General features: G+C 42.4%; 1 protein-coding gene across 3 annotated transcripts in view; it reads left to right on the forward strand.

The window, feature by feature from the left end:
• The first annotated feature begins 1,339 nt into the window (after positions 1-1,339).
• Positions 1,340-26,356, forward strand: part of MTMR10 (myotubularin related protein 10) — a 66,755-nt gene continuing 41,738 nt past the window's right edge. Inside the window, exons 1-3 of one of the 3 annotated variants that reach the window (XM_073303672.2) lie at positions 1,885-2,119; positions 3,239-3,299; positions 23,222-23,274. In XM_073303672.2, coding sequence (XP_073159773.1) covers positions 23,223-23,274 — 52 coding nt within the window. In that variant the 5' untranslated portion in view covers positions 1,885-2,119; positions 3,239-3,299; position 23,222. Of the gene's footprint in view, positions 1,842-1,884; positions 2,120-3,238; positions 3,300-12,524; positions 12,675-23,221; positions 23,275-26,356 lie in introns of those variants that run through there. The other 2 variants (XM_073303673.2, XM_073303671.2) reach the window with 2 other exon arrangements.

The raw sequence follows: 26,356 nt of genomic DNA on the forward strand, positions 1-26,356 counted from the left end.
CTTGCGGATTTAGTGATCTCAATCCCCTTTGGATTACAACTAACTAAAAAATTACCCATGACAACTAAATCCTATCACACTTCACAGGCCAATTTCAATGAAATTTCTCACAGGAGTAAAGTGGTGTTTTTTGGTTTTTTTTTAAAATGTGCATAAGTGTTTGCTTAATTTTCCATCATCAAACCTCTTGTGGAAAGTATAAGCTGTCAGGGTTCATTGAGGGATAACACTACCATTCAGTGGTTCACTTAAGTGTATGCATATCTTTTTAAAATTAAGTACATGCCTAAAACCCATGTACTTTGCTTCACTTTTTTAAGCACCCTTCCTGCCTAAGTATATTTCTTGAATCAGGGCTACGGAATCTATGGATTTAATTCAACATGCCTAATGGGAATAGAATTAGAATATGGCCATAGAGTCTGATTCTTCTCCCACTAAGGGATAGACTAGCTAGCTATTACATTCTTGTTTCAGATTTCTCTTTGATCCTGGTAAGTAAGATTGCATGAGAAGGGGATGGGGGAGGGGAGGGGCATTAAAGTTTTTCCAAAAGTGATGTAAGTACACCCATAGCTGCCTATGACAGGGAATGGAAAAGCCTGAGGTTTTCTTCTGGAACGAACGCACGTACCACACACACGTTTTACCCAGTCAAACAAATATTACATATGGTGTTACATATATATTTTATTGTTTGTTTGAAATCTTGAACGTAAGCTATTCCTGACAAAGTAACTTTTGACAACAGTGGGATTCCAGGTGCCAAAAGCTGCCTTTGCTGTAGCCTATTGGATGCCACTATCACAGCTGCGGTGCTGCTGCCATGAGGTCCATAGCCACACCCAATGGCCTGAGATTTTGAAACCAGGCCTGAAACCCTCCAGAAGGCTGTCGTCTCAGGCCAGAAGCCAGCTCTGGGGACTCATGGGCCGGATATCTCAAAAGCAGCTTGTCTAGTTAACCTCAAAACGTGCGTGCATGAACAAAACCCCCACTCTAGGTGGTTGCTGAAGCAGAAAGGACCTTGTCCAGGGAGGTGGGGCAAAATCAGGCTTGTAAGTTGAAAGCCACAGCAGCAGCCACAGCCGTAGGGGCCCGCCGAGGGAGGGAGGCTGCTCCCCCCTCCCTGGGGCTGGCAAGGCTGAGGCTGTGCAGAGCCAAGCCCCGGGGAAAGCGGGGAGATCACCGAGATCCCGCTCGGGGCTGCTGCTTGGCAGATGGCCCCGGAACGGCCCCGCCTGTCCTGCGGAGCGGGGGTGGGGACACACACGTAGCAGGGGAAGGGGCTTGGGAAAGCGGCTGGGGGAGGGGAACGCCTCTGGGGGCGGCCGCTTGGCCCCTCCGCGCTGCCGTACAGACTCAGCCTCGCCTCCAACATGGCCGCCCAGGCCCCAGCCTCCGGGGCCCAGCAAGGCCGCAGCAGCCGCCGCCTCCTGCTGCCGGGGGCAGGGAGCTGCTAGGGCTGGGAGGCTACCCTCACACGCGCCCGCCCCCACGCCGGCCCGCAGGGGCGGGAGCAGCGGGGTTGACGCGGGCTCCATGAGGGGCCGGGGCCGCCGCAGGCCGGACCTGCCCAGCCGGCTGACTCCTCCCTTGGGAACGGGGGCGCAGTGGTGCTGCCTTCTGCCGCCTCGTAACTCCAGAGCGCCGGGAACCTGCAGCTCTGGGCCGGGGGGAGCTCGAGGGCTCGGACCCCGCCTGGCTCGGGCAGGACTGGGGGCTCACCCCGCTGTTTGCCTCACCCGGGGAGCAGCCTCCTGCGGGGGCTGCCGGGGGCAGGCGCAATGTTTTCGCTCAAGCCAGCCAAACCCACCTTCAAGTCCTACCTTCTGCCGCAGGTAACTGGCCTTTCTGTCCATTTCCCCCCACGGCGTAGGGCGCTAGAGCTGCGGGCAGAGGACGGGTCTCCTCGGGGTGCCTTCCCCCGAGCTTCGCACAGGGCTTCCCTTCTTCTCCTCAGCAACACTGATCAGCCCGGTAATGGCTCTCGGCGGTGTTTAAAAAGCACCTGCGCGTGAGCCGGACCCCTCTTCGGCTGTGCGGGGAAAACTTTCCTTGGGTAGCGCCCCGCGAGCGAAGGTAGCAGCAACCCTGGACTTGGCCGGTTTTTGTCTAGGTCTGTCTTCCCAATCAGGCACAAACTCTATGTAGATTCATTTATGTTGCGACTACAGGCAAGCAACAACTTTTTAACGAAAACACAATCATGATCTAATTAAAGTTTGTCAACCTAAGAAAAGTTTGGATGGTTTGTACTAACTTTAGCTGTATGTGAACGACTTTCCTTTCCTTTCTACAGTGATTACGTGCTAGAACCTTGTTTTGGCACTAGTCAAATGTTGGAACATAAGTGCTTGTTCCTTATATGCAAATATTTAAGCTGCTGCAGTACTCATTAAACTTATTGTCACTAACTTGAAATCAAAAACTGACAATAAAACAAGAAAATGCTATGTTTCAGTAAAACTAGTATGAAAAGGTTCTAAACTTCAGTGTGAGTTTCTGGAGTGCATTAAACAAGGAGTGACTTTTAAATCTAGATTTATGGGGTGTGGCTTACTAGTTAAAAAGTTGGATGCGCTGTCATATTAATACGCATGGCCAAATATAGAAAACTGGATATTTTTTCACATTTTTTCATAAAGTAGAAATGACAATGAAAAATTTTTTTTTTGTTTTGTTTTGTTTTTTTCTGGGAAGGGCATCCTTATCTCTATGGCAAATGTAAACAGTTACATTGTGTCAACTGAGGTTTTCTGTACCTGCTTAAACTAATGATAAGGGTTGGGTATTTTTTTTTTTAAGGTCTAGAATTTAAACATAAAATTGTTTATAAGATGCCTTTTAAAAATAATCAAATTTAGGCTTTGATCTTATAGATAGATGCTTACACTTGCGTAGAACCTCATTTAAATCACTGGGAGTCTGTGCAGGCACATGCATAGATCTTTTTGCAGGACCAGCAATTTAGGGCCTCTCCAGACAGGCTCTTACTGGAACCCCAAAGACTAGATTTAGTCATGTGCTCAAGTTTACACACGATGAGTAGTTCCATTAAAGTCTATGGAGTGTGTAGCATAAACATGTGTGTAAATCTCTGCAGAATTGGGACCTGAACCTTAGGACTCAAAAACTTTTAAACTAAAAAAGTGGTTCCAAGAAGATCAGAAAATCTATGTACATCTTTAATTTTATAAGTATTTTACTTTTTTGTGGTGTTGCTATTGTGTTTCAGGTTGAAGACAAAATAACCCCAGAGCCCAAGATTAAAAAACTGGAACCAGTACTTTTGCCAGGTAAATATTAATCAAGGATTTGTCAGAGGTCTACATCGGGCTGTTTTTTTAAGTGCCTTCTATTCACTCTGGTAGTATTTGTAGGATTAATAGCGTGCACGTAACTCTATTTTTCTCTACTGTTTGACCGGTAATTAATAACTTTTAATTTACCCTTAAAGTAGTAATTAAGGGAGTGCAGCTTGTAACTCAGTAAGAAAATCTACTGACTCTTGTCTGTGCGAGATTTTCTAATTTTGTTTCGATAACTCTTGAAACTAAACATAGGTAGGTGTTCATTTTGTTACAGTTTTGTAAATTTCATGCCTTGTTATTGCTTATCTGCAACAGGTAAGCACTGTAATTTGATAGCCTTTGTGACACAGTGTTTAGGGGTTTTTCTCTTTGGATCACCAGATTTAGGCTCTGATTTTGCAGTTGGATCCACATGGGCAGACCTTTGTGCCTCTGGTTAGCCCTGCCTGTGTGACCTGGGTTGGAGCTCTGTGTTAAAGCCTTCATTCTTTTTCTCTTACTGAATATCCAGTATCTGGTTCTAAGCTTTTTGAACCTGTAAAATAGTTGGAAATACTAATGCATAATACTGTTTCAAGAGAGTGTGATGGAAGGAAGGAGTAGCTTTTTATCATTCTTTATAATCAGTAGTTCATATCAGAATCCAAGATGTCCCACTGTTTGTACCACCTCTTTATTAAGAAAATAAAACCTCTGATTTAGCTATATTATCTCAGAGAAACATGAAAGTATAAAATCTTGCTCTGACATTAAAAATTCCGTATACTAGAGATGTTATTTGAATCACAAACTGTTCCTTACTAATTAGAGCAATAAGTATGGTGGTCGATTGAAAACGTTGCTTGGATTTTGTGGAAGTATTTTTGCTAGAACAGATCTAAGCATATATATTTAAATACAGATAAGAAAAATAGATGACCTAAAGTATCACTTATTTTAGTGGGACATTGTTATCATGGTTAAAGAATAATTAGATAAATTAGATGTATTCAAGTCAGCAGGGCCTGATGAAATTCATCCTAGAGTACTTAAGGAACTAGCTGAAGCAATCTTGGAGCCATTAGTAATTATCTTTGAACTCCTGGAGGACAGTAGAGTTCCCTAAAGATGGCAGAAGGGCAAACATAGTACCTATCTTTAAAAAGGGGAGGGAGAAGGACCCAGAGAATTATAGACCTATCAGCCTGACTTCAATACCTGAAAGATACTGGAGCAAATTATTAAACAGTCAGTTTGTAAGGACTTGGAGGATAATGGGATTATAAGGAATAGTTAACATGGATTTGTAAAGAAAAAATCATGCCACACCAATTTAATTTCTTTCTTTGATAGGATTACCAACCTAGTGGATAGTGCGGAAGCAGTAGTCATGATATATCTTGATTTTAATAAGGCTTTTGATACAGTTCTGCATGACAGTCTCATAAGTAAACTAGGGAAATGTGGCCTAGATGAAATTATTATAAGGTGGGTGCACAACTGGTTGAAAGACCATACTCGGAGTAGTTAGGCATGGTTTGCTGGGAGGGCATATCTAGTGGGGTCCCGCAGAGGTCAGTGCTGGGATCAGTATTAGTCAATATTTCCATTAGTGAGTTGGATAATGGAGTAGAGAGTATTCTTATAAAATCTTCAGATGGGCTGGGAGGGTTTGCAAGCATTTTGGCAGCCAGTTTTAAAATTTAAAATAACTTTGACAAATTGGAGAATTGGTCTGAATTTAACAAGATGAAATTCAAAACAGAGAAGTGCAAAGTACTTCACTTAAGAAGGAAAAATCAAATGCACAACTACAAAATGAGGGATAATTGTCTAGGTGATAGTACTTCTGAAAAGGATGACTGAAGATGACTCATCAGCATGATGCAGCTGCAAAGACAGCTGGGGTGTATTAACAGGAGTGTTGTATGTAAGACACAGGCAGTAATTGTCCCACCCAACTCGGGACTGATCAGGCCTCAGCTGGAGGACTGTGTCCAATTCTGGGCACCACATTTTAGGAAGGATGTGGATAAATTGGAAGGAATACAGAGGAGAGCAACAAAAATTATAAAAGGTTTAGAAAACCTGACCTATGAGGAAAAGTTACAAAAAGTTGCCATATTTAGTCTTGAGAAAAGAAGATTGAGGGGCGACCTGATAAGTCTTCCAATATGTTAAGGGCTGTTATAAAGAGGATGGTGGTCAATTGTTCTCTGTGTCCAGGGAAGGTAGGACAAGAAATGATGGGCTTAAGATGCAGTGAGGGAGATTTAGGTTAGATTATTACAAAAAACTTTCTAACTATAAGACTAGTTAAACTCTGGAATAGGCTTCCAAGATAGGTCGTGGAGTCCTCATCATTGGAAGCTTTTAAAAACAAGTTGGAGAAACACCTGTCAGGGATGTTCTAGATTTACTTGGTCCTGCCATAGCACAGGGGGTTGGATTAGATGACTTCTCAAGGTTTCATCCAGCCCTTCATTTCTGTGGTTCTATGTAATCAGCTGTTTAAGTTGACTTAGACATTACAACCCTCAAAGTGAACAAGAGAATTAATAAGTAACTGTGTTTACGTTAATTATTTCAACTACTTACTACCTGGCATTTGACTGTTGTTAATCATCAAGCAGTATTAAATACAGCAATCCTGTTACGTATTGAGATAAAGTTTAGTGCGCAGAAAGTGTGAGGGGGGGGGAATCTTTTTGGTTAGAGTTCAGTATTTTATTTTCACCTGAATGAGTAATTATTGATTGACTGCATCATCTTATTAAAAAAAAAAAAAAGGATGGGATATTGTTCTGTGGCTTATAAAACTTAGGTACTTTGCAAACAGCGAAGACTGTTGTTTATCTGTAGAAAACAGTTAAACAGTCTTTATGCTGTTCAATATTTTACATGCTACATTACAGCAGCAAAGTGTAGGGTTAGTTTGTTTTTTAAGGACAAATTCAGGTTGTTCTTTTTCCCCAAGAGGGGATAGGTCTTTGCGTACTCTGAATTGTTGAGTATTTTGCCTGCTCATTCCCATTACCGCCATTCGTTCCTGAGGTCTCCATTCTTCTGCATTAGGAGCATTTGTTCAGGAAATCACTTATACCAGTTAGAGCTGTTCTGTAATTGGTCTGAGAGGTGAGTTAATTCAAATTAGTGCTCCAGCATGATGGGGGCAGAAGTGCAGTGTTGTGGTTAAGACACTAAGCTGGAACTTGGGAGATCTGAGTTCCATTCTTCCACAATTTTCCTGTGTAACCTTGGGCAAACTGCTTCATTTTGTATGCCTGGTTCCAGTCCATAAAGTGGGGTGGATAGTAATTCAGAATTTCACAGGATAAATTAAATGACTTCTATGGGACTACCTCCGTTAAGGCTAAGCATGTGCTTAAGTGCATGTCTGAAGATAGTTCATGCCATAGAAAAGTCTATAAACATACACACTGTGGTGCCATAGGTGTTGACTTCTCAATGAGACATAAAGCCAAGTTTCTGTCCAAATTCCAATTTATTTAATTACATTCTGCTTTACATGTCTTCCCCTTGCAATTAACTGAATATGGTATTCTTGATTCCCTGACAATAATTGTTGTATAATGTTGCCTATGCTGTTAAAAAAGCCACCATATATTACCCCAGTGGAGCTAAACTTTAGGGGCTGATATATAGTTACTAAATAGTTTTATAATCCTTTGAGATGAAACTCTGTAAATTAGGGTAATTATTAATTTTAGTAATTCTGACAACTGCAAATAGCTGGTGTCTCAAACTGTTAATTCCTAAAATATAGTACTTTTGAGAAAGCAATTGAGTTCGTAGAAACTAGAATCCAAAGCTAGAAGTTTGGTGAAATACTCATCATGCTGTCTTCTAAGTTTTGTTTTGTGTTTGAAAGGGGGTGGAGGCTGTAGGTGGAGTGCTGAGACTGGACTACAGTATTGCCAACCCCAAGCATTCAAAAATCCCGGGATGTTATTAAGAATAAATTGAGTCTTTAGGGTTCATGTTTTCAATCTTTTTCTCTGCCACCAGGAGGCTTACCTTTTTTGTTAAATGAAAACTCAGAATCTAGTGTAATCGCATGACTCCAGGGAGGTGGGGAGCTAAGAAAAGAAGAGCAAATATCACAAGTCTTGCATTTAAAATCAGAATTGCTGTCAGTACTGGGACTGTAATAGTAGACCGTGAAAAACTAATCATTTTATGGCCTCAGAGTATTTTCATTCTCAAATTAAGTTTGAAAGTTTCTTTATATGTAATTATATTCAGAATTAAAATCTGTTTTCTTTTACCTTCTTCTATGTTCTTCCAGTCCTGTTTCCTGATCAAGAATGCTTGCCACAGTTGTTTGGAACACTGGCCTCAGCAATAGTTTCTCCTCTGTTTTATTATAGTAGTTTAATGATCTGAACAGGTTACATTTTAAACATATTTCTAATAAGCAAAGTAGTCTGGCCTACACCCCCACCCCACCCCAGTGTGACATACCTAGTTAATAGAATACTAGCTGGCTTACTTTTGTGGAGTTGTAGTTATGATTAAAGATTCTACAAATTGTATATTAGAGTAAATCTTGTGTGTAAGTTTTCTGCTTACAAACAGTCTTCAGGGAATTGATTACACTAGTCGCTGTTCCACTAAAAAGTTCTATAGCATTTGAGACATTGTCCTAAGCATTTTCAAAATTGTATAGTATACAGAATGTGTCCTTAATTATATTCCAGCTGTCTTGTGTTTAGATGAATTGCTAACCACGCTGTGCAACAGAACATGCAACTTGACAATAGACCTCAGTGGAGTTTTTAAAAACAGTTTTGTTTCATGTTGTTCATACCCAGGACCTTTTGTTCTGCTCGCACGTACTCTGTTCTGAATTTTGTTTAAAGTCTAAATCGCGGTATAGTGTTTAGCCAGGATGTAGGAAAACTGATATATATCACTGTGCTATTTGTTCACCTTCCATTTGTGACTCCACTTCCTAGCAATAAAATTAAAAATACTGTATAGATGAAGATTTAAAATCCAGCTTTTGTAGACCGTATCATTCCCAATAACTTTTGAAATTATAGTATCCAATTTGTGCTTCCTGGAGGAGTACTTAATGAAAACCAAGGTCCTTTTTTGTTTTTACAAGTGGTAAAGTGACATCTTAAACCCAACACTATGGTCTATCCAAATGGTGAACATATGTACTTACCGCTTACATAGCTCTGTTATCTGCACATCTCATAATGCTTTATAAAAAGGGGGTAAGATTAGTTTTTCCAACTTTTCAGATGAGAAAATTGAAGTCTGGATAAGAAGTAGTGACTTGCACAAAGACGCACAGCACGTCAATGGGAAAAACAGGAATCTGAGAGTTCACAAAACATGTGTGGCTTTTTTCATGTCTCTGTCCAGTGGAAGTCTTAAATCTCCCATTTCAAGGGAATGACTTGTCTTTGTAGTTTCAATAAATTAAGGAACATTTATGAAGCCCAATCCTACTCCTTGGCGTGGAACCCTGAATACCTTCCTGATTCAGCCAAGCTCTCTTGCTGTGAAAAGGAGAGCAGATTACAAGTGTTCTGCCCAGCAGTTGCTATTTGTGTCTATACAGCTTCTGATCTCTATTCCTCTACTGGATGCTGAATCAAGGATCATGGCAGTGCTGGAACACTGGGGAGTCATGTGAACCAAAGCCTTCTGACTTCAGAGCTAGGGTGGGATTCCACCATCTAAGTGAAAACTGATGAAATTGAAGAAGTCCACAGCTCCCAGAACTAGCTGACATTTTGAAATTAAATTGCTGTATGGGGGAAGGCAGGCCGCTCAGGGCTAAAGATCTCCACCACCCAGGACAGTGCAGGTGTAGGGGTTGTGAGCAAACGTACAGTCCTCTAAGGATTACTCTAAGATTCCCATCCACAACAAACCATTTTCTGACTTGTGTTTTCCTGTCCCCACCCACATCTGCTTTGCAGAGCTTAGAAAAGTCTCAGAAGCATAGTAACTTCAATGGGAGTGAGCATAAGGCAGGACAAGTAAGGGACTGCATAGGGCAGCAGGAAGTTAATTCACATTAGCTTGGCACCACTTTCAGTAGCTCCACTGGTCAGGCTGGTCAGAGTACCTCCAGGAGAGCTTCATGGACATGTCACTGGAGGATTCCCACTCCACCCCCAGACACCTTAACAGACTTTTCCAGTAGCTGTACTGGCCGCGAATGCACCCCGATTCTTCAGGGCAAATCAAATGTTAAACACAATTGCTTTTAAACCCTGTAGTGTAGTTACAAATGTGCACTCATCAGAGGTGCCTTCTCTGGCTTCAGAGTCTGGGAATCTGCCTTGGGAGGGTATTGGCTCCAGGATGAAAAGGTCCTGGCTGCCAGGGAGAATGGATTCTTCGCTTGCCTGCTGCGCATTCTTCTTCTCGTCGTCCTCCTCCTCTTCCTCATCCACAAAATCCTCCTCCCTGTTGCGTGAGACTCCCCCCTTGCAGGTGTCCATGGACAGTGGTGGGGTAGTGGTAGGGTCCCCCCCAGAATGCCATGCAGCTGATCATAGAAGCAGCATGTCTGGGGCTCTGACCTGGAGTGACCGTTTGCCTCCTTTGTCTTTTGGTAGGCTTGCCTGAGCTCCTTAACTTTTACACGGCACTGCTGTTTGTCCCTGTTGTAGCCTCTCTCCACCATGCCCTGTGAGATTTTGGCATATAAGCATTTCTTCTTTTTGATCAGAGTTCAACCTGCACAGATTCTTCTCCCCATACAGCAATCAGATCCAGTGTCTCCCGTTCAGTCTATGCTGGAGCTCATTTGTGGTTCTGGGACTGCATGGGCACCTGTGCTGCTGAGCTCGCTACGCTAACCAAACAGGAAATGAAATTCAACATTTCCCCAAGGCTTTTCCTGTGTACCTGGCTAGTGCATCGGAGTTGAAAGTGGTGTCCAGAGTGGTCAGATTGGAGCACTCTTAGAGAACTCCTGGAGGCCAATATCGTCGAATTGCATCTGCACTACCCCAAATTCAACCCAGCAAGGTTGATTTTAGCACTACTCCCCTTGCCGGGTAGGAGTACAGCAGTCGATTTTAAGAGCCCTTTAGGTTGACGGAACGGGGTTGGTGTGTAGACGCATCGCTTATAAAATCAACCTAACGCAGCTAAATTCGACCTAACCTCATAGTGTAGACCAGGGCTTAGATCTACTTACCACAGGGTCCACACTAGGCGATTTTGACGGGAGACACTCTCCCATCAACTCCCCCTCAGATTCACAGATATTAAGGTCCGAAGGGACCATTATGATCATCTAGTCTGATCTCCTGCACAACGCAGGCCACAGAATCTCTCACCCACCCACTCCTGCGAGAAACCTCTCACCTACGTCTGAGCTGTTTAAACCACTATTTGAGGACTTTAAGACTTCAAGGAGCAGAGAATCCTCCAGCAAGTGACCCGTGCCCCATGCTACAGAGGAAGGCGAAAAACCTCCAGGGCCTCTTCCAATCTGCCCTGGAGGAAAATTCCTTCCCGACCCCAAATATGGCGATCAGCTGAACCCTGAGCATATGGGCAAGATTCACCAGCCAGATACCCAGGAAAGAATTCTCTGTAGTAACTCAGATCCCACCCCATTTAACATCCCATCACAGGCCATCGGGCCTATTTACCATAAATATTTAAAGATCAATTAATTGTCAAAATCATATTATCCCATCATACCATCTCCTCCATAAACTTATCGAGTTTAATCTTAAAGCCAGATAGGTCTTTTACCCCCACTACTTCCCTTGGAAGGCTATTCCAAATCCTCACTCCTCTGATGGTTAGAAACTTTTGTCTAATTTCAAGTCTAAACTTCCCAATGACCAGTTTATATCCATTTGTTCTTGTGTCCACATTGGTACTGAGCTTAAATAATTCCTCTCCCTCTCTGGTATTTATCCCTCTGATATATTTATCAGGGTGGATTTGATTCAGGAAGACTTGATTTAATCATGGGTTTCTACATAAAAGTGCATTCTTGTTGGTTGTTATAACCTTAATACATATTCTTCACAACTCAAGATATAGATGTAGGTTTCATTTTTAGAAGGTACACACTATACATTTTTAAAGTGATTTATTTTGCAAATTTTTCAGATTAGTTTTACAGCTATATCAGAAAATGAATGATTGTTTGGTTATTTCATTTACCAAAGGTAATTGAAATAGATATTCATGAAGTCATTTGGAGGTGAACTATCTCCAATTCAACAGGTTAATCATAAACATTTGGAGGATTTTCTTGCCATGCTATATTAGGAGGAGAACATTACCAGACAGACATTTAAATTGTTTTATTTAACTAAAACAACAACGTTATGTATTCTGGATTTTTTTCTTCAACAGCAAACATAGAATATTTTAACAAAACAAGCATATGAATTTTTGAATTTAGTTAAACAGTCAAGTTTTTTAAAATCAGGTTTGTTTTTGTTAAAATTGTTTAACTAAAATAGTTAAATGTTTTTTTTTAAAAAATTAAATAGACGGTCAGCATGAGAAACTTAAAATATTGGCTTCTGCAGCCAGCTGAATCATCTTCACCTTCATTTTCCTGTTTTGTTCATAATTTGGAAAAGAAAAACAAGCTTTCCTGCTTTTTCTGGTCCCAAACGATTTCTCAATTTGGAATGGATTAGTCCAAAGGAAGAAAATATTCTTTCTACACCGGCAGAAGACGCTACTGCTGTTAAAAGAGAGATTATCACTTCAACAGTCTCTGAATCCAAGTACTTAAGTGATTTCCACCAGTTCACTGGTCTGACTTTCTTTAAAACATCATCAGCAAACATATATTTCTTGAATGGTTCACTGTTAGCTCTGAAGTTTATTCTAATTGTTATTATGGAGGGATGATTGCTGCATGTCCATGTTATAGCCAGCTCCTCTTCTTCAGCAGTTAAGGTTTGACCCTGGTACCGAGTATTGAGAATATCTGCAAGAAAATGAGATGGAGATAGTGCTTGTCGTTTTTTTTTAATGCTTGTAATTTAACACTGTCATTGCATATTTCTCTTTTTAAGATCTCACTCAGTTCCTTCCAAATTTCAACAGCGTCCACAATAAAATAGCTATTTCTCTGCATTTTGTTTAAGGCTACAGAAATAGGCGTCAGTGTACTCAGCATGTGTTCAACATTTCTCTTAAGACCAAACTTATCTATGGTTGTTTCTAGATGGAGATTTTTTTTTCTTTTTGCTACAGGTGATATACTGTGGCTATGTGACATACATGATATGACTGAAACACTATCATTGGCAGATAACTCTGAAACTATAGGAAAATGATTGATCTTGAAGGTGGATAGTCTTCAGAATCCTGTATGTTGAGGATGGATTCTTCTAAACAAAATAAGTCAGTGCAGTTATTTATTACTATTACTCTACTGCTCATTTAGTATTACTCATTGCATTCACTGACACTCAGCACTACTTTAAAGGTGAAATTGTAAAAGGAAGATCTGTCTCTTTCAAGTATTTATTTTTTTATCACTATTGTATCTAAAATGATAGTACCATAGACTAACAACTATATTTTTTTTGCTGAAACATGAGAATTCAAGAGTAGACCAGAAGGAAAACAGGCAGTCCTTAAGAAAGAAGCATGAAATAAAAATGTTTACCAACCTGAAGATCCTACATGTTCAGACATGTTCCTTTCATCATCTTCAACGCAGCTTCCTCCTGAGAAGGAACACTTCTCATGATGTTGTTTCATTCGGGAAACCAGGCCTTGCATTTCTTTGTTGCATTGTTTGCATTTTGCATGCATGCCTGTCTTACCCACAGGTAAGGGAACTTCATTAAAATATTCCCAAACTGGGTCTCTCTTACAGCCTGCTGCCATTTATAGGTTTTCCCTTCTAGTGAGAGAATGGTATGGTAGATCTCAAATCAATGAAGGCTACACTCAGAAAGACCTCAAGACTTCTGGAATATGCCGCTCAAACAGTTTCACTTTTCTTTCTGCTCCCTGTCCCTCCCTTCTCACATCTGTCTCCAGATTTCTTCTCCTTCTCCAGATCTACTCTGCCCCAGCAATCTTGTATTCATTGAACTTTTTGAAACTTTGCACTTTTAGAGAGAGGTAAGGGATTGACTCTGTGTACACAAATTTGCAGAGGGACAATAGGGTTGAGGTCTGTTATTTCTTACCTCTATATATTTATTTATTTAAAAACATTTTTGCTGTTAACAAGCATATTATCTTTGGAGACACAAATCCACAGTCCGAGAACTACAAAACTAAGCATCTCTGATGGTATCTTCCAGACTGAGCACTGAGTCTCATTGGGTAGATAGAAAGATTAACCTAAATAATCTATACAGAAGCCCCTAGATCCCTATAAGATTGGGTCCATAATCCATGAACTATTGAAACTCATTTAGAAAACTTTTCTTAAACTTTACATGAATATATTGTCTCATACTATAGAACAGGGGTGGCCAACCTGTGGCTTTAGAGCCCCATGCAACTCTTCAGAAGTTAATATGCGGCTCCTCGTATAGGCACCGACTCCGGGGCTGGAGCTACAGGTGTCAACTTTCCAATGTGCCGCAGGGTGCTCACTGCTCAATCTCCTAGCTCTGCCACAGGTCCTGTCTCCACTCCACCCCTTCACACCGCCTCTTCTGAGCCTGCCGTGCCCTCGCTCCTTCACCTTCCCTCCCAGAGCCTCCTGTACGCCACGAAACCATTGATTGAGAGGTGCGGGGAGGGAGGGAGAGGTGCTGATCGGTGGGGCTACCGGTAGGTGGGAGGCTTTGGGAGGTGGCAGGGGGAAGCTGATGGGGCTGCTGATGTATTACTGTGTCTCTTTGGCAATGTACATTTGTAAATTCTAGCTCCTTCTCAGGCTCAGGTTGGCTACCCCTGCTATAGATTTAGAATTTATAATCCCTATTCCATGATGAGATATCTTGGAGCTATAATGTATCTTAATTAAAACTGTCTTTAGATAGGCTTTTTCCTCAAAAAGCATTTTATAAAAAAAAACTGATTAAATAAAAAATCCTATTTATTTATTTATTAAATCATTGATTTTTATCCATCCTGCTCCCCCTACTCCACTCTCCCATCGACTCCTGTACTCCACCGGATCGAGAAATCTGCAGTCGATTTTAGCAGGTCTTCACTAGACCCACTAAATTGACTGCTGATGCATCAATGGCTGCTCGTTGATCCCCCAGTAAGTGTAGACCAGCCCTAAGTGAGCTAACCAGTCCTACTTCCTATATCACTTATATGGGAGGATATCCTAAAGTTTAGTAACATGTGAAAGACACACAGAGTTATTTGTCCATATTTTCTTGAATGCACTTGTGAGTACACTGCACACATACAGAGAGTAGTACAAGGTAATGGTTCTGAATCATGTTTCCCACAATTTTGGGAAATGTGCTATTTTGTGGATGAGCTTAAACTATGCTGGCTGTATAACCATGTCAGCTGAGCATGCCAGAGCATTGTTACACATAATATAGTTTTATTCTTTGTCTAGAGAGAACCTTGTATGCTGTAGATCCTTCAGATATGGCCTTATGTGGTTTTCTTATTGTAAATGAAGAGCAAATAAAAATTTTGTAAGACTGAGGGCCTGCTTCTGCACTCACTTCATTGTTCAGGTAGTGTAAAGCTGGTGACAGCAGAAGCAGCTCCTAAGACTACAGATAACTCTTCTTAGCAAAGTAGAGAAGTTTTAGTGTAAGCTTAACTTTGTACCTAGATATGTTATCACTCAACTATTTGATAGCTTTTCTCAGTTCTCAATTGGAAAGCACTCTGTGGAAAAGTAGATATACACATGCACACTCAAACCTTTCAGCTAGTGCCTTTTATACCCCACCCTTTTGTTCATACAGTCTTTCCATACTCCCTCTTTTGTACATTATGATTGCACTGGTTGAAATGTACAGTACATCTTCAACTAGGGGCTGCCCTTTTGTCACTTGAAAGAGAGCAGATTTACATAGTATGGCTTATGCAGTGTGTGATAGGTGAATTCTTTAAATGTAGTACTCATTTGACAGCTGTGGAGATTTAATGACAACATCGAAAAGAAGACATGCAACATGAATATTTAAAAGTATGTGTGGATGGCTTTTTGCTTTGAGTTAGTATATTTAAATTCTCTTCAAACAATTTTTATTATAAAGGTGAAGGACACCCATAAATTCAAAATAATGGATTATTACTTGAAAATGTATGAAAAGGGGCAGCTTCTTATACCCAGATTCTCAGTAGTATCAGGCTGTGACAAGTTGGCCCCTCCTGGGGCAGTCTTCAGCATCAAGTCACAGCATGACAGGTGCACCTGCATCAGTTTCCCCTTCAGTGATTCTCAGAAGTAGTCCAACAAAGGCTTTCCAAACGTGTGAATATAGCCCTTGCTGAGCTAACTTGTTACAAAAGAAACTTGTTACATGCACATAAACAGTAACAGAAGTCCCACAGCCATAACCCAGAGTTCACCAGCATAGTCTAAACCAGTGATAGTCAGACCTCAGTGGTTCAGGAACCGAATTACTGATCAGCAGTACCCAAAAGAGCCACAGTTGTGTGAATTCATTGTCTCATTTACGATAATACTATATATTCATATTTAAAACAGTCTGATGGGAAATATTACACACACAAACCTAAATATTTCCCCTATCAGAATGTTTAAATATGAATATATAGTATTATCATAAATGAAACAATGAATTCACATATATTCACACATTCATATATATTCTCTCTGTCTCTCTCCTCTCTGTCACAGCAAAATGACTGAAAAAGTATTACTATTTTATCAACTACAATTGGTTAATAACAGTCAATGTCCTGATTTGTGAATAGCTTAGACTGGTTAATAATTAAATCAGTGTTTTAATGTATGCTGCTGTCAAGGTTCCTCCCCCACTCTGAACGCTAGGGTACAGATGTGGGGACCTGCATGAAAAACCTCCTAAGCTTCTCTTTACCAGCTTAGGTCAAAACTTCCCCAAGGTACAAAATATTCCACCCTTTGTCCTTGGATTGGCTGCTACCACCACCAAACAAATACTGGTTACTGGGGAAGAGCTGTTTGGACACGTCTTTCCCCCCAAAATACTTCCCAAAATCTTGCACCCCACTTTCTGGACAAGGTTTGGTAAAAAGCCTCACCAATTTGCCTAGGTGACTACAGACCCAGACCCTTGGATCTTAAGAACAATGAACAATCCTCCCAACACTTGCACCCCCCCCTTTCCTGGGAAATGGTGGATAAAAAGCCTCACCAATTTGCATAGGTGACCACAAACCCAAACCCTTGGATCTGAGAACAATGAAAAAGCATTCAGTTTTCTTACAAGAAGACTTTTAATAGAAATAGAAGTAAATAGAAATAAAGAAATCCCCCCTGTAAAATCAGGATGGTAGATACCTTACAGGATAATTAGATTCAAAACATAGAGAACCCCTCTAGGCAAAACCTTAAGTTACAAAAAAGATACACAGACAGAAATAGTTATTCTATTCAGCACAATTCTTTTCTCAGTCATTTAAAGAAATCATAATCTAACACATACCTAGCTAGATTACTTACTAAAAGTTCTAAGACTCCATTCCTGGTCCATCCCCGGCAGAAACCCGCATATAGCCAGACACACAGACCCTTTGTTTCTCCCCCTCCTCCCAGCATTTGAAAGTAACTTGTCTCCTCATTGTTCATTTTGGTCAGGTGCCAGCGAGGTTACCTTTAGCTTCTTAACCCTTTACAGGTGAGAGGAGCTTTCCCCTGGCCAGGAGGGGTTTCAAAGGGGTTTACCTTTCCCTTTATATTTATGACAGCTGCAAAGAGCATAAGGAGATATATTAAAGAGCCACTTGCAGCTCTCGAGCCTCAATCTGAGTATCACTGGTCTAAACTGTACATTCAGTCTTCAAGACCCAGCAGTTTATTACACATGAAGTACAGCCATGGCACCTCTCATCTTGTGCAAGGTCTCTGGTGTGACTCCCATGAGTTTTACCATTCTCAACTCTGGTGCAGCTCTGTTGTCTCTCACCATGCCTCGCCTTCTCTGGCCCTACAGCTTCAGTTCAGAGAGCCTCTGCAGCTCTCAGCCTCCAGCCTTCTCTAGCCAGGGCTCTGAGCCTCAGGAAGGTCCGCAGGCTAGCCTTTCAACTAGCTTCCTGATAATTCTTCCCCCTTTCCAGGGAGGGCCTGTGGAGAGCTTTCTGTGCTCAGCAGCTTTCCCCGAAGACCTCCAGTCTCCCGATCTCTGGCAGCAGTCATCTTCCAACGATCTGTGACTGATTGACTGAGTGTTCTTCATCTTATGCTTTATGGCAAAGCAGACTCAATCTATAACCACCACCTACTATATTCCTCTTACATTCATGCCACTGCACTCCTACCCTGCTCTATATCCTTAAAAAAGGTAATAGAACTTTAGTATCACCTCACTTTCCTGATACTCTCACTAAATCCCTCATAGTATATTCTGTCACCCTAAAGCGTCTGAATTCTTCATAAGGAGCCTTTCTTTTCTGGGAACACTCATTGCTTTCCCATATCAAGTGATCAGCTGTTTGTTCAATCTTTCACGTGTTACATGTCCTTGTGTCTATTCAATAAATATAAATTATTCTTTAAACCACAATGACCAGTTAACAGTCTAAATGAGAGTCCTTCACTAATCCTTTGATAACTTTGGAGTAGTGCATTATCCTCTATTTTGGGTCATACTTCATAGAATCTTATTCATCTTTTCTCCTTGGTCCACAATTCTTGACTTTTTAAACTAAACTTTTAAACTCCTGCTTACTCAGGATTTTTTTATATCAATTTCTCCATTTTTTTAAAAGCATTTTTCAGTTCCTTATCAACTATTTCATTGCCATGTGTCCCAGCATGTGCTGCAATCCAGCCTGGTACTGTGGTCATGCCTGAGCATATTAACTCAGTCAAACACAATATTTCATTTATTAGATCACTCCTGCTTTGTGAGGTACCCTTTTTAATTCCCAGAATACCTGATAATGAATCTGAAAATGTAACAGATCTGCAGTGAGCCTTATCAGTTTAATGCTAACATTATTCCTACCAATTCAGCTGTCATAGTGGCTACAAAATGAAGTATTCTTTTGATTTCTCAACTCCAGTCTCAGGGATGCAAAAGGCTGCTCCCATCTTCCTGTTTTTTCATCTTTAGATCCGTCAGTATATATTCAGCGGTAATGACTCTATTTATCATATATAAACTCCTAAACTTTTATCTGTCATATGGGACAACTTTCTCTTTTCTAGTCCTCTTTCACTTAACTCTTACGTGCATTTAAACCCTATGAGCACGAGGAAGTATATTGAGTCAGGCTGCATTTTGTCCATCTAATTCCCAACATTCCTTGTATATTTTTCCAGTATTCTTATCTTCGCTATTTCCCTTGACTTCAGACCAGACTGTCAGATCTAACACTTTCATTCTTAAATTGACAGACATTTCTCCAGTAACTACCTGGATTATTACACACAGTAGTGTCATTAGAAATGCACCACATGCAATTCATAGTTCTTACTCAGTCTGTTGGGCTCTCCCATTTGTATGGACAGGGTCTCCTCTCTTAAAACTCAGGAGTCAGCGAGGAGTCACAGGTGCACTAGATCCCATTCCTCTTAAAAGGGCCAGTTACAATTTTCCCCCCTAATTTTATTCTGACTGTGTTAGCAGCCTGAATTCAAACAAGTAAAAAAGGTAGTTCGATGTTGAACTTTGGTTGTGGGTACTGTGGTAGAGGCTGAATTTTGCCATGATACAGCCTTAAAAATAGCCACCCCAAAACTAAAACTCCTTTCTCTGTGTTAAATGTCCTCCCTCTCCTTCAATTTCTCCTGTAAAACCCATGACTCTTGTTTAATAAAATAGTATGATCTCCTTAGTTCTCTTCTACCACATCGCAACCACTTCTTTCATATGTTGTATTGTATTTTTGTCTGTTAGATTTCAGCACTTCAGAATAGGGGCTATTTGATCTTAAAAGTAACACTGTCTGAATATATTTGTCATGTTTAAGTAACAGCTAACATTACTATAACTGAAAGAAAAATGGCTTTAGATTTGCTTTGTGTATAGTCAATTTCACTGTTTCACAGACATAGTCTATTAAATAGGTTTATGTTTCACAATGCAGTTGACTAGCACAAAGCCCTGTGGCCAACTGGCATCTCATTAACTTTTTAGTTAGATATTAGATCACACTGCAGGATTAGAATCTTAGTCCTTCCACTCACCCCCCTTTTTTTTTTTTTTTAAAAAAAAGGGAAAATAACTTGAGATTGTAAAACTACCAAAGCTAGCAGGAGGCATTAGGCATTGATGTAGCACCTGAAACTGTTTTAACTTCATTTTTGAAGTCAGTGCCATCATGTGTGTGGTGCTCTGTTCACCATTGCAGAAATTACTGGAATTTTATTTGGAAAAAATGTGTGTGAAATAGTTCTCTGAAGTTTTTCTTTTTGCACTATATTTTGAGCTTCTGCAAATATTACCAATCTTTAGTTCCATAAATTGGAGACTTCTTTTTGATTAATTTCCAGATTTTTTTGGTGTATTACTTCTGCAAACTGATCTTTCATACCACAAAAAAGTTTAAAAATGAACCAAACATAAGCAGAGCAACAGTTTATAAACACTAGCTGCTATTATAGATCTGCATACACATCGTATCTTAAGATCCAGTGTAAACTTTGTGGTATGTTTCTGTGCATTGACTTATTTATTTGTTTTGGGAATTATAAAGGACTGATTTATGAGTTCTGTCCACTTCTATGAATTATCTGGAATTTAGATTTTGGATGCAAACTTACATTTGTGGACCATTTCATATTGATGTTCTTAATTTACAGTCAAGAATACTGAGATCTGTTTTTATCTTAAGTTTCTGACTTGTACAGATATGTTAAGTATTTTATGAACATCTGTCTGAATTATTTTTCTAGCTAGGAACGGTTTCATGTAGTTTAGTTATGGCTGTATAGAAACCAGACAGAAAAATGGTTTTGCTTGAGTCTACTTTAAAATTAAATCTGTTAGTTTTTCCTTGTATATTCTGCAAAAAACGTGGGCACTATGCTGCCAGTTAATTTTTCCCTCCCACTGACTTCTGACCAGTGGCAAATGTTGTTCATACCATAAGTCACTAGAGAGCCTAGAAAGAGAACAAAATGTCATATGAGTTTTAACTGCCTACTAAACAAACTACTATACCACTTCTTTTGTTCCCCCCTCCTGGCAACTAAACAGCCTTACAGAGAAGTCCTTTAAAATATGCTTAGTTCTTGAGAACATCTAGTTTTGTGTTTGATGTAAAAGTTGACAAAACTTGCACTACTATAATTCAATATGTCCATTGCTGCTGTTATCAAACATGTCTGTTTTGTATCCATGACTTAAGTTACAAAAGATTAAATTATTTTATAATTTAAAATAACTGGCTGAAAAACATAACCATCTTCTCCAATAGTTACTGATGATTATTCAGTTTATGCAGAATCATACTTTGGGAATCTTCATTGTGTAATATAAGTAAGCAGATTGATGTACTGTGCAACACCTCCAATATAATCAGTCAAATGTAATGAGATGTTTAATTTGGTTTTGGAAGTTAAGGTTGGGTCAGACCATCCACACCAGTACTTTGTTTGTTTGTTTTGTTCGTTCTCACTCAGCGTATTTCTAAAATTTACCTGTAAACTCTTTCATCTCTTCTGTTTTAAAAACTGAGCACTCTTCAGGCACTATACTTTTATATAAAATTATTAAAACTGATATACAGACTACCATATGAAAATGAGAGAGTCTGTTTTATCTTTTTAAATGACATCCTATACTAACACATAATCAACTCATTTTCCAATTACTAGTAGCCACAGTATCAGGCTATCCTATTGGAAAATATGGGTACTGGTCTAATTTTCACGTTTTAAAATCAACTCTTAAATGTAATACGCATATAATAGAGTATTAGTATTTTCAAACTGATCACTGTAATATGCTGAACATAGAATACGTATAAACTGAAATTCATTGGGAAATGATACTATATAAAATCTTAAGAACAGATGGTATCATCTAACAAGCATACCATTATTTCTTGAGCTTTTGTGGTACTGCTAATACATTGTAAGAGCTCACAAAAATTCCCTAAAAAGAGCTTTAAAAAGTATTTCATGAGCTTATAAGTAGAATCTCATCAGAATTTTTTTCCTTTTGAACTTCAAAGTCTCTACTGAGCATGCTGAACAGAAGATTCATTTAGAAGTGGATGAGAGAAAATTTACATTTAAATGCTTAGCGCATGCTAATAAACCCACACTATTTTAGTATTCTACTCTCCAACAAGGACAACTAGCAAAAGCCAGTTAAATGATTGAAGATGCCTGAAGACTTCAATTTAACTTCACTTTTTTTAGTTAAGAAATTATTCAAGTTAATTGTTTGTGTTCAGATCCATGTATATTTTGCCCATTATGTTTGGAACAAATATAAACTGTTATGCTAGTTAAAAATCTTGTTAAACATGCCTCTCTAAATATGCTATTGAACTACCAGCATACAGATGCGTATATACTTTAATTGCTAAATAGTAACGCCAATTAGTCTTTGATTTATTTTGCAATATGAATTTTTCAAGTCCTTTCCTTGCTTCCATAGAAGTTATTTTGGCATTTTAATAGAAATGTAGGGCTTGAGAGGTCATCTAATCTAGCCTCCTGCATTTTGGCAGGACCAAGTATACCCAGACCACTGGTGGGCAGTCTGCGGCCCATCAGGGTAATCTGCGGCAGGCCACCAGACAGTTTGTTTACATTTTCACGGCCACCTGCAGCTCCCAGTGGCTGCGGAACAGTAAACCTGCGGGCGGCCATGCAAATGTAAACAAACTGTCTTGCGGCCCACCAGCGGATTACCGTGATGGGCCGCAGGTTGCCCACCACTGACCTAGACTATCCTTGACAGGTGTTCGTCTAATCTGTTCTTAAAATGTCTAGTGACAAGGATTCCACAGCCTCCATTGGAAGCTTATTTCAGTGTTTAACTATCCTTAGCATCAGGGTTAGATTAATGCAGGGGCTAAAGGGGGCCTTGCAGGCTTGTGGGCCAGATGCGGCCTGCGGCTTCTTTTCATGCAGCCCGCTGCAGGCCGGAGACCGGTCCCCAAGCCTTGTCGCATGACACCCCTCCCTGGACCTGCAGCTGCAAGGGCTGGCTCGCTGATGTGCCCTTGCGGCCCCTAGGTTAGGGGCATTCAGGGAATCTCTGCGTGCTGTCCCCATTGGCCAGGTACCGCAGCCATTCGGAGCTGCGGTGGTGGTGCCTGCGGGCATGCACAGCGGACGGCATGCAGACATGCCAGCCACCTCGGGGAGCAGAGCAGCACAGCGCAGAGCCGTGGCAGGCAGAAATCCTGCCTTAGCCCTGCTGCACCGCCGCCCGAAGTAAGTGCCGCCTGGCTGGAGCCTGCACCCCACATCCCCCTCCCGCACTCCAATCCCCAGCCCTGAGCCCACTCTCCCAGTGCAAACCGCCAGGTGCCCCACAAAATCTAATAGCCCTGGGCCCACAGGAGAGTTAATCCTGCCCTGCTTAGCATTTCAAAGATTTTCATAATATCTACCCTAAACCTCCCTCGGTGCAGATTAAGCTGATTACATCTTGTTCTATCTTCAGTAGACATGGAGAACAATTGATCACTGTCTTCTTTATAACAGCCCTTAACCTATTGGAAGACTGTTATCAAATCCTCCCTTAGGCTTCTTTTTTCAAGTCTAAACATGCCCCATAGGTTCCTCATAGGCCAGGTTTTCTTGACATTTTATCATTTTTGTTGCTCTCCTCTAGACTTTCTCTAATTTAACTACCTCTTTCTTAAAGCATGGCACCCAGAACTGGAGACAGTACTCACGCTGAGGCCTCACCACTACCAAGTAAAGTTGGACTTGTTTTATATCTGATATTGCTGTTGTTAAACTCTGGAGTTATATTAGCCATTTTCACAACTGTATCACATTATTGGCTCGTATTCAGTTTGTGATTTACTATAACCCTCAGATCCTTTTCTGCAGTACTACTGCCTAGCCAGTAATTCTCTGTTTTGTGCATTTGATTTTTCCAAATACTTTGCACTTGTCTCAATTGAATTTCATCTTGTTAACTTCAGATCCATTCTCCTATTTATCAAAAGTTACAAGATTACTCTCCCCTCCGTTATCCAAGTCATTAATGAGAATATTGAAAAGTACCAGACCCAGCACAGACCCCTGTGTGATCCCACTGGATATGGTCTCCCCCCCCCCCAACCCTTTGACAGCAAACCAGTGATAACTATTCTTTGAATATATTCTTTCAAAGAGTTGTGTATACGCCCCTTATAGTAATTTCATCTAAGCCAGCCTTCTCAACTGGGAGTTCACGGCCTCCTGGGGGGTCCATGAGATGGTTTCAGGGGGTCCACGAGCCCTGGAGCCCTACAGAGCTGAAGTCCTGAGCCCATGGGCAGAGTTGGAAGGAGCACGGAGGATGTGCTCCCCCCCCCAACTGCACTGCCTTAACCAGAGTGGGACAGTCCCAGGGGCAGTTCCACCACCCCACTTCTGCCTCTTCCCTGCCCCCCCTGAACAGGTCGCATCCCCAGGCTAGAAGCCAGTGTGGGGCAGCTGGTGCCAGGGAGTGGTCTTGTCTGCTGCTGGTGCTTGGGACTGCAGCCAGCTCCCAGCCCCGTTTCACTGTTTGTGCCGCTGGTAAGAGCTGCCTGGGTGGGGGACCTAGATCTGGCTGGTAGAACCCTTGGGGAGCAGCAACTCCCTGCGCCCTGAGCTATGCCCCCTGATCTCACACACCCTCTAGCTCATGTAGACAGCCCCTACTACCCCTCTCCCTGCACCCTGAGTTATATCCCGGCTTGCACACCATCCCTAGCTACTTCCTGCCTGAACCCTGAGCGGTTTTTGAACTTTATGAGCTGAGCCACCTCTCCCTCCCCCTGCAACACACTGGGTGGTCTGCTGAGGTGAGTCGGGGGTGAGGTGACCGACCCTCCCTCCCTACCGTGCATAGCTGACTCCATGAAATAGAAGTCAAACTATGCCTATGGAGGCCCTGCCCAGTGCCCCACAGGGCAGAAGCCCTGAGCCCCAGCAACCTGCAAGTATAAAACCCTGAGGGACACCCCCCCAACCTGGTGTCTGAAGCTCGGAGCCCCGAGGCTGCCCTCCACTTGACCCTGGAGTTTTTCTAGTGGGGGGGGGGGGAGACTCAGAAAGAAAAAGGTCAAGAATCCCTGCTCTAGACCACATTTGACTATTTTGCTTATGAGAATGTCATGAGGGATTGTGTCAAAAGCCTTACTAGAATAAAGATCGATTCTGTCTACTACTTCCCCCCTTCTCCCCTCTCCACTAGGCCAGTAACACTTTCAAAGAAGGAAATTAGGTTGGTTTGACATGACCTGAACATTTTCAGGCCCTGTCAACTTGAATTAATCTAACTTATCTAAATAGTCTTTAAACCTGTCCTTTCCCTGTTCTGGCTTGTGTTTCTTTCCCCCCTCGTTGTTAAGCCTCTGGCCACAGTTAACCTTTTTATTGAAGACTGAAGGAAAACGGGCATTAAACACCTCAGTTTTCTTGATGTCCTCCATTATTAGTTCTCCTTCTCAGCTAGGTAGTAGACCAGGGGTCGGCAACCTATGGCACGTGTGCCAAAGACGGCACGCGAGCCGATTTTTAATGGCATGCTGCTGCCTGCCGGGTCCCAGCCGCTGGCCCCGCTCAGCCCGCTGTTGAACCCAGGCCAGGACCCCGGTAGGCAGCAGTGTGCCATTAAAAATCCTGCCTGCCCCGACCCGCTCTTCTCCGCCTTCCCCCGCGGGGGCAGGGTGAAGAAGCTTGGTCCTGCCGGCTGCTGCTGCAGGGCAGGTGAGCTCCCCCCTCCGCCGCCTCTTCCCCTAGCGTGCGGGGTTCCTGACCTGCCTCCTTTCCCTCCCTGCCTCCCGTCAGCTGATGGCCCTGGCGGGGGAGGGGGAGAAGTGGAACTGCAGCGCACTTGCTGCTCTGGGGAGGAGGCGGAGAAGAGGTGGGGATGGGGTCTTGGGGAAGGGGGGTGGAATTGGCATATCCCCTCCAGCCCCCTGCCGTGAGCCGCTCTGTGCAGGGGCCTGGGAGCACCCCATGACCCTAGCTCCCTGCCCTGACCCCTGCAGCCCCCCACACACACCCCAGCCCCCTGACCCCTGCACCCCCCTCACACACTCCTAGCCCTCTGCCCTGACCCCTGCACCCCCCTCACACACTCCTAGCCCTCTGCCCTGACCCCTGCACTCCCCATGACCCCAGCCCTCTGCCCTGACCCCTGGAGCCCCCTCACACACTCTCAGACCTCTGCCCTGACCCATGCACCCTCACACACCCCAGCCTCTTGCCCTGACCCCTGCACTCCCCCATGACCCCAGCCCTGGCTCCAGAACCCCCCCCCACATACCCAGCCCCCCCCACCCCATGCCCTGACTCTTGCACCCCACACATTTCCACCACCACCCTGAGCACCAAACGGGAGCTCCTGCACCCCACCCCTCCACATTCCCACCTGCACCCCTCGCACCAAATGGGAGCTGCCCTGGTAAGCACTCCACACCCAAACCTCCTGCCTCAATCCTGAGCCCCCTCCCTCATTCTAGCTCCTGGCCAGACCCTACACCCCAACCCCCAGCCTGATCCTTCACCCTGTGCTCAGTGCAGAGAGAGAGGAAGAGAATGGACTAGAACCAGTGAGAAGGTAGGTACCCACTCTATGTGGGCAGGACCAGGATCCCAGACTGGCAGCAGGCTGAGCCGCTCAGCCCACTGCTGGTCTGGGGTCCCAGCCGCCAGCCCCGCTCAGCCCGCTGCCGGTCTTGGGTTCTGGCTGCCGGCCACTTGCAGGCCCCACTCAGCCTGCTGCCGGCCTCGGTGAACCTTAACCATGGCGAACACGCCATTAAAAATCTTTGTAACCTTTTAATAAAGATACAGA

The sequence above is a fragment of the Lepidochelys kempii genome, chromosome 10 (genome assembly GCF_965140285.1).
Source record: "Lepidochelys kempii isolate rLepKem1 chromosome 10, rLepKem1.hap1, whole genome shotgun sequence".
Taxonomy (NCBI): domain Eukaryota; kingdom Metazoa; phylum Chordata; order Testudines; family Cheloniidae; genus Lepidochelys; species Lepidochelys kempii.